This window comes from Anarrhichthys ocellatus, unplaced genomic scaffold (genome assembly GCF_004355925.1).
Source record: "Anarrhichthys ocellatus isolate YVR2014 unplaced genomic scaffold, GSC_Weel_1.0 scaffold41, whole genome shotgun sequence".
In the NCBI taxonomy this organism is placed as follows: domain Eukaryota; kingdom Metazoa; phylum Chordata; class Actinopteri; order Perciformes; family Anarhichadidae; genus Anarrhichthys; species Anarrhichthys ocellatus.
The window spans coordinates 149,548-158,601 of record NW_022280071.1 but is presented as its reverse complement, the minus strand read 5'-3'; the positions used below and the strand labels follow the sequence as shown (position 1 = coordinate 158,601).

General features: G+C 40.6%; 1 protein-coding gene across 3 annotated transcripts in view; it reads right to left on the bottom strand.

Annotated features, from left to right (window-relative positions):
• Positions 1 to 783: 783 nt before the first annotated feature.
• The window catches only part of spire2 (spire-type actin nucleation factor 2), a 44,170-nt gene continuing 35,899 nt past the window's right edge, over positions 784 to 9,054 (bottom strand). For all 3 annotated transcript variants that reach the window (XM_031868140.1, XM_031868141.1, XM_031868142.1), the window contains 4 exons: positions 8,934 to 9,001; positions 8,155 to 8,182; positions 7,292 to 7,389; positions 784 to 2,446 (listed from right to left, as the gene is read on the bottom strand). In XM_031868140.1, the coding sequence (XP_031724000.1) occupies positions 2,020 to 2,446; positions 7,292 to 7,389; positions 8,155 to 8,182; positions 8,934 to 9,001 (621 nt within the window). In that variant the 3' untranslated portion in view covers positions 784 to 2,019. The remainder of the gene's footprint in view (positions 2,447 to 7,291; positions 7,390 to 8,154; positions 8,183 to 8,933; positions 9,002 to 9,054) is intronic.

Here is a 9,054-nt window from a genome sequence, read left to right as displayed (position 1 = left end):
TTAGCCTGGTTACAGACCTCTGAACTGACGACCATATCTTCTGATGTAGTGATTCCAATGGGTCTACTGTTGTGCTCATTGACGGTTGCCTCTACCTGTGGAATACAGCAATGCATATTGGAATAGCCAGCGAGTATAGTTTGAATCTGAATGATCCAGGGGGGCCTGGAGCTGCTACGAGGTCCTGAACAGTTCTTAAATAAGATATTGTTGGAGGCAAGGGCCCCACTGTGGGGACTGTTATCAAAGTGCCTTTGGTGTGACCCCGACAGGAAGTGCATCATACAGATGTTGGGGATTTCACTTCCAAGTTCTACACTGAAAATAATAAAAGATTCTTTGATAAAAATGGCTTTGGACAAATAAAATGCTTTTCTTTTGCCTCCACCAACCAGTCAAGTTTGAGTTTGTATAAATGTCTGTCCAAAATGTCATCACTTTCATCTTGTGTGAATTTATCATGATTAGCACATGAATCCTGTGATTTGTGAGGTCAAGCATCATTCTAATCAGTTCATCCTTGAGTCCAAGTTTGTGCCAAATTCAAAGAAATTTGCTCAACGTGTTCGGAAGAGTTCACGAGAATGGGACAGACGAACGGACGGAAAATCTGAAAACGTGCCTCCAGACACATCTGTCGCGGCGGCATAATAAAAGAAATATACAACATTGTGATTCCATATATCAATGAAGTGCAGCTCTGCGACCACTGAGGCCATTATGTGGCCACACGGAACAGTCAAACACAGCGGGCGGAAGAGTAAAAGTCAGACGCAGCACTGGTCGTGTTTGTCATTCGATTTTATTGCAGTTGAGGTTTACTTAGTGTTTACAAAACCAGAGCAGATTGCAAGCGTCCATGGGGAGTGAGAGAGGCGGGAGTTTTATTTGCTCGCTTCACATCAGCATCACCGTGCTGCGTTGGTTAAAAAAGAAGGAGCGGTCTGCAGCTTCGCCCCCGATACATTCAGTGTCACTGCCATCGCACCTCATCCAGCTGCACCTGGGGCTTTACAAGCACGTCTACAAACGCAAAAAGAGGCCTCGCTATGCAGCAGCCACTCCTTACAAATCTCTTTTTTCGGGTGATTAATACAAGCTTATCATTTTACAGTTCTGTCTCTGTGTCCTAAGTTACATTCATGAAAGCAAAAAAAACAAGGCAATCACAGAGAGCTAAAACGCTAGGGTTACATGTTGACTCTATGTCACGCAGCTTTTGTCCTCCTCAACTGACCACCACCCCAACACCACCTCCGCCTTCTCTCTCACAGTGCATACAAGCATACAAGCATACAAGCACGAGGACTTTAGTCATCCCTTGCCTCCCATATGCTTGCCTCCCAGGAGCTTTTTACTCAACCCTTATAAAGTAACTTGGGGGGCTCTTTGCGCAAGTTAGCACATCTGCTGGGTGAAATGGTGAGATATGGAAGATAATGTAGTTGGGAACTGGATGGTGGGTGAGGTGGTGGTTTAGAGTCTCTAGATTCGTACTTAAAAGTGTTCTATGCAGCTCCAGAAAAGGTTTATATATACGTATATATAAAATAGCATAACCGTCAAATAACGAATTTAATGCTCCACCCAGCAATATTTAAAGAACTTTGAAGGATCCCCACTAGTTTGTGTATTGATATCTATTCAAACCAAACTGACAGCTATTTGAGTCCTTATTGGTGTGCATGTAACCATTAAAACCCTAAAAGAACCCTACTTTTTCTGTGCATGTGTGTGTGTGCATACAGTGTAGCACAAGCGCAAAACTCATTATGGAGTGTGTGTGTGTTTGCAGAATGGGATAAAAAGTTAGTCACCAGAAAAGGTTTATGTATCATAGCATAACCGTTAAATAACGCACTTAATGCTCCACCCAGCAATATTTAAAGAACTTTGATTGTGCAACTTTGTGTGTGCACACAGCGTAGCTGAAGAGCAAAACTCATTATGGAGTGTGTGTGTGTAGGTGTGTGCGTGTATGTGTGTGGGCAGAAAGGCATTAAAAAGTCATTAATCTACTCATTGGTTGACATTGTTGATCGCCTTGGTGTGGAGATGCAGCGAAGGAGACGGCGATGATGCGTGAAGCTGCTGCTGTTGATGATGATGATGATGATGATGATGATGATGATGATGATGGGACTGGGCAGGGAGTTGGGGCTGACACTGTGGGTGTGGTGGAGGGTGACACTGAGGGTGAGGGCAAGTCTGGAGGTGTGATTGATGTTGCAGCTGTGGTCTCTGAGGGGGGGTGGCGGCGGCGGCGGCAACTTTGGCTTCCCTCTTGGGAGTGTTGTTGAGGATGTCCAGACTCCGGCGGCTTGAGGAAATTACGTCGGCAACGAATTTGGTGCATTCGGCGCAGACGTCGCGCAGCGTGCAGCCGTGGCCGTACAGGTGGGGGAACTCCTCCTCTACCGAGCGGCGAGACAAGCTGCGGAGTGACCTGCAGAAGGTTGGAAAGGTTTTGTGTTTTTAATATGAATACAGATGGTGTGGCACTGTTCGGTCTGACATCAATGTGTGGAACAAATTCATCGCAGAGATCTCACTCGGCATCTTTTGTTTATTTCTGACAAAATAAGGTTTAATGGTCAGAGCATAATAATACCTTTAAAAAAAAGAAAAGGTTTGGAGCAAAATTGATTAATTTCAATGGAATGTCCGCTCACTGGGACAAAGGCCAAACAATATTTTATGTCAGGATCAACTTTCGTGAAATTTGACGTGAAGTTGCGCCGTAAACAAAGTTGACCAACAGCAAATTGTCTTGACAATATGGACAAGGCAACAGAGCCTTGTCCATAGCTGCCTCTCCCTCTGGAACTCTCTCCCCAAACACATCCGAGACAGCACTGACCTTTCCATATTCAAATCACAAATCAAAACCCACCATATTGTTCTATGTTTCTAGTGTTTAGCTTTTTTACGATGATTTCAATGTTTGTAAAGTGTCTTTGAGAATTTTGAAAAGCGCTATATAAATAAAATGTATTATTATTATTATAATAAATCAGTTGTATGAACACTATCCACTTTTATGTCACGCTGCATAAAAATAAGCATGTTTACAGACATTCATGGGACAGGAATCAACCGTACTGTACATCTCTTGCATAAATTGTGTCAACGACCGAGCTACAGTAGCTAGCTTCTTAACTAACAGTTCTCAAGCAAGCTAGCTTGAAGAGCTGACTGTAGACTGTCTATAAAGATCCTTTAGACCAGGGGTGTCAAACTCATTTTTACTCCGGGCCACATCAGCATCATAGTTTCCCTCAAAGGGCCGGTTGTAACTCTAAGACTGTATAAATGTAACGACTCCCTAACATATTGTTAACTAACTCTCTGCATTTGATTATTGTTTATTCAAGTGTAAAAATATTGTACATGCAGTTATATAAATGTAAAATTATATTTAAGCACATTTCTGTTATTATACATAAATAATAAATAATTTTAATTTAGGGTTAAGAAACCCACATTACTCCATCAAAGATCTAACTTTTAAAGAAAATAACAAAGACAAATATCAAACACAAGTTATTACATTAACTTTGTTCAAAGCTATTTTTGTCACCTCTCTGCATCACTAATGTCCCCGTCGTCGTCCCGTGCATGGCAGCTACATCCAAGAGCTCCTCACTGAGAGCCAGGTCTTATAAACATGGATAGATGCTCTGTGTCCGTGTTGTCTGTGCTTTCATCAACAGCTAATGAAGAAGACGAGTACCTGCTCATCTCTTAGCTAGCTGTGTTGTTAGATTGCTGCTAATTCCTGAACTCGGTCTGCGATGGTGTTTCTTCACAAACTGACATTTGTAAAAGTCTGTATCTGATCGGAGCTCACCTGCTCACATACCTTTAGCATGCACTGGGCTGTAGCTTTTGTAAATATATTCTGCTGTTATTGCAGTCTGCCTTTTAATTCTTGGATAATTTTATGTTTTTCTTGGAGGCTAAATTTAGCTCCGTGTTTGGTGTCAAAATGCCGACGTGAATTGTATTCCTTCATCACCGACACGCATCATAACACAGAAGACAGACCCGTTTTTCTCCTTCAAGCACAGACATGTATTCTCTTTCCCATCTTTCATTACATTTTCTTCCCTCTGCATCAGTTGTTCTCTTCGTGGACATTTTGGGATTATTTGTCGATATTTTTCAACTCAATCACTTGTTGGAAAACCTCTTTATGGGCTGTTCCCTCTCCTGTCCACCTGTTGTGATAGTTTTAATGTTGGTACACAGACAACATGCTATCTCATAATTTCAACTTTCTATCTCATAATTTCGACCATGGGGATACTTTTATTTTCAAGTCTAACTATTTTTTTTCAAAATAAAAAATAAAATATTATTTATTTTTTTTTTTTTTGCTGGTGGATTCGCGGGCCACATACAATTACGTGGTGGGCCGGATTCAGCCCGCGGGCCTTGAGTTTGATACGTGTGCTTTAGACGGTCTACGGTGGCAACTTACTAGCACTAGCATGTTCCCTGGTTTCGCTAACTTGTTGGCATGTTTTGCAACAACGAAGGACGAACTCTGCTGCTCGTTCTGGTGTGACTGTGCCTTTATAAAATGGTACTATCTAGTTAGTTAGCATTTTTGAAGACAGAATATATCTCTTTCTGCTTCTTTGGTTTTGGCCATTTTGTTTTTTTAAATTCGTCTTTGTGAGTCCGATTTTATGGACGCGCTAATACTGAAGAACAAATATATTGTTGGGAGTTAAAATTAGGAAAATATTTGTTTAATGCTTCTCTTAAAACAGAAATTCTAATCGCTAATATCACTCGTCGTTGCATTCAACATATTCTCAAAGCAATCGACTGCTCCATAAATACCACGCATTAAGTATTCTATGAAAAAATAAAACAATATTACGAATCCCACGTTTTGTCAAATAACGACTGCCACTACAGTTCACCTACTTTGGTTATGTTACATTTAGTTATTTTGGCCTCTTCAGAGGGTTAGGATAATTGTGCCACTTATGATTTATTATCTTTATTGCGGCAGCATTTTTAAAAAAGGAATTCGAACAGCTTATCTTCTCACAGAAAGTGAGAAAAAATATGCTAGACTTTATCTTGTTTGCCTGTAAGCTTATTTAACACAACACGATCAAATGTGCAGAAAAAAAGAAGACAGAAGATGCCGCGGTGGAACCATCACAGTCACCAAACTAAAAGATTAAGGTCATCATTTCTGATTAAAATAACGTTAACTATTTCCGTCCTTATAGGGTCGGATAGTGGTGACAGATCAGCACAACACCACGCCTGCATGCCTCTCCCACTCACTGTTTACCTTTGTCACTCCCTCCCTCCGTCCATCTCTCACCCCCATGTCTGTCTTCACACGGGCACATGGAGTGAGGATATTAATGACAGCTGGGTAATTATTAGATAATGGCCGCTTAGAGGCGCAGTACTGATTATATATTTAAAGGATGGGCGGGGGGAGGGGTTTGTGTGTGTGTGTGTGTGATTGGATTGAGTCGGCAATCTGCGAAGTTTAGCAGTCAGTGGCAGACTTAGATTTAACCTGTGTTCTTAACCTCGAGCTGTGCATGTGTCCTTGGATTGAACAGGGATTGTGATTGGCTGGAGGAACTGTGGGAAAACGGGCCAGAGTGTCTGGGGTCATAATGTCAAGTCAACTTTACCTTGAGCCAACTTTAGAAATGACACACGAAAAAGGAAAATGTGTTGCACTGCCCTTGGATAGATAGAGGTTAATGGACAGTCACAATTACAGTAGAAGAACAAGACCATAGGGATGGAGGCCTGCTAAAGGTCCCTGGAGGCTCTTATTTCTATCGCACCATACCATATTAAATTATCATACCAATTGTTTGGATGTTTTTGCCATGGTACTGGATTAAGGAATGTTGGTCTGTCAATCCCCTCCTTTGGTCCAGACAGAATATCTCAGCAAACACTGGGTGAATTACTGTGGAATTTTGCACCAACATGCATGGTACTCAGATGAGGACGTCTCGTGACTTAGGAGATCACCAGACTTTTCCTTTAGCCCCCCCCCCATGAAGTCGAAATTTTTGTGTTTTTAGTGAAATGTCTTGAATAACTGTTGGATGGATTGACATTTGACGACTGTGGATCAGTGGTAGAGCGGGTCGTCCTTCAATCAGAGGATCAGTGGTTTCGATCCCCAGCTCCGCTAGTCCATGTCGATGTAGGCTGAATGGATATTAATGGTTAGTCCTGATCAATCACCATCAATGGGTGAATGACATGTAGTGTAAAAACTCTTTGAGTGGTCGGAAGACTAGAAATGCGAGATACAAGTACAAGTCCATTTACCATTCATCATCAGGGCAACATTGTAATTCATCCAATACTTAAGTTTCATGACTGATTACTTGCAAGTCTAACAACATTCCCATCAGGGTCAGCAGCGTGGCTGTGGATGTCTAGGTCTTGTAAGAGTCATGATGGTTGCACTAGAGGGAAGGTCATGAAAATCAAAGAAGTATCACCCTGGGAGCATGAACGTACACATTGAATGCTTGTTTCTCTATTAAATTATGAGATATGTCTAAAATGCTGAAATTTCTAACGGAGAGTCTAAAATTTAAAGGGTGCATCCTCTGAGGAGTATGCATGTGATCAATACACGTCATGATAATTTGACGCCTACATTGTGATGGATCCTAAAATGAGGCGATGTCTCCTTGTCTCCTTGTGACCCCTTGTTATAGGTTGCATTCGTCACGGGCTCTAGCCAGTTTAAAAAAGATATTGTTTAATTTAGACATTTTTAGTGGCTTGGAAGCCTCCAGTAATTTACAAGGTAAAACCATAAATCAGACACATGTCACAGCTAGAATTACCGTCTCGCCTTTGTATACCTCCGCCAACCAGTCAAGTTGCAGTTGACTTCCACGTCTGTCCAAAATGTTATCACTTCATAAATGTATTGATTTATAGCCCAAACCTGTTTTGTCAGGTCAAAATGACCTTTGACCACCAAAATCTAAATCAGATCATCCTCGAGTCAAAGTGAACATTTGTGCTAAGTTTAGAGAAATTCACTAAAAGCACTCCTGAAATATCGCATTCAAAAGAATTGACCGGATGGACGGACGGGAACATAATGCCTTCGGTCACACAAAATCTTTATTGCTCTTTATTGCAAATTATATTTTTACTGATCGCCTTCTGACTTATGTTTTGGGTCATTTGTGTACAATTTTCAAATTTTAAGTCATCTTTTATGAATGTCTACAGAATAAATCACTGTAGATAAACACAGACTCACTTATAGACTTGGCTCTTGTGTCCGTGGCTCTTTGGAGTGCTGTGGAAGCCGACAGTGTACACAGGAATGTGGGCCATCTTCTTCGAGGGAATCTTCATCTGGAGCACAGGAATGAGAGGAAAATAATGAGACGGAGAAGAGAACTAGAGCTGTATGGTGAGGAAAGTACAGCCAATAGATTGAAATTGGACAAACACAAAGGACTCCACACTTACACGGCAAACCACCATGACCATTAGTCGTCACACAGTCACAAATAAACATGTAACCAGAACAAACACACGTCTTTTAAACCACGATAAATGTTGCACAACACAAATGAGTCACAGGACCCCCGACAAACAGCAGCACTACACACTTCATTTAGAATCACAAGAAAACAGCCTGAATCTCAAACCTATGGAGCACAGAACCAGACATCCAACACGGTCTGGGACCGAGGCAACAAATGCAAACCGACAAAAGAACAACAGAAGAGATGACGTCAGCAGAAAAACTTTGCTTGACAGATTGAAATAATGTGTTGACAAGTGGAACTATATCCCATTCAAGCTCTTTAAATAGATAAATAGAAAAATAGGCACAGATAACCATATTTAAAATAAAAAAAGCAAAAAGCACTCAATAAGGGCTTGACAGTAAGGTTTTTTTTTGTGATATTAGTGATATTTCAATATTGCTGACATATAACTGCGTAGTATCTTAATGACTTAAAATATAATGATTAAATATGGCAACCATATTTTACTTTTTGGCAACCAAAAGCTGATGCCTGGTTGCCAATCTGGCAACCACTTTTAAAAATGAGTGTTGAGCCCTGTTGATGATGGCCATCACTAAACACTATAAGTTCTTAAAGTTACCTTTGCACTGCAGGAGCCGCAGACGGATCTGTAAAGGAAAACAAAGATGAATCAGTACACGTGTATTCTTGAATGTAAAGAAAGATTCTTACTAGCTTGTATCGTAAAAGGGGGACAACAATTTTGGAAATTGGTCCAGTATTGAGGTAGAGCTAGTATCTGTCTAGAGCATGTTGGGAAGCTCCCTAGCATTTTTATTGTTTTTGTTCATTTATAAGACTTAATCATAAACATAAATAGAAAATAAGAAATTAAAACAGTACACAGATTAATTTTCTGCCTAATATATTCATGTCTTTTGGCTGGAATTTCTCTTTCCTGGCGGGATGTACAGCAGGTCTAACACTGAAATGAGAGAATGACATGGATGAATGAATATCACGGCTTCATGTTAGCGCTAATGTTAGCTGATATCTGCCTCAAGCAGCAGCTAAATCAATCAAAGTTTACCTTTTTAAATTCCAACCCAGTAACTAAACTGTTTACTGCACATTTTCATACTGAACGTTCAACGTAGAAACACTGTTAAATATTTCAATTTCATTACTTTTAGGGCAACAAATACATCATCTTGGCAGTAAAGAGACTTTTGGACCGCATGTAGACCATGTTGTGAAAGCTAATTTACAGAAAATATATTAATGAGCAGTTCATGAAATAAATAAAACATGCATCAGACTCATGCCCTTAGTATCACCTAGAAACATCAAGTAGCATTTCAAGATAAATGTGGATTAAATGTTTCAGAAAACGGGTGAGAGGAAAGTCTTGTCTGATACCTTTTACACAGTAAGCAGGTAGATGGCCATGAAAAGAGAGGGAATTTCACCCTGCAGCAACAGCAAACCTGAGAACACACACACACACACACACACACACACACACACACACACACACACA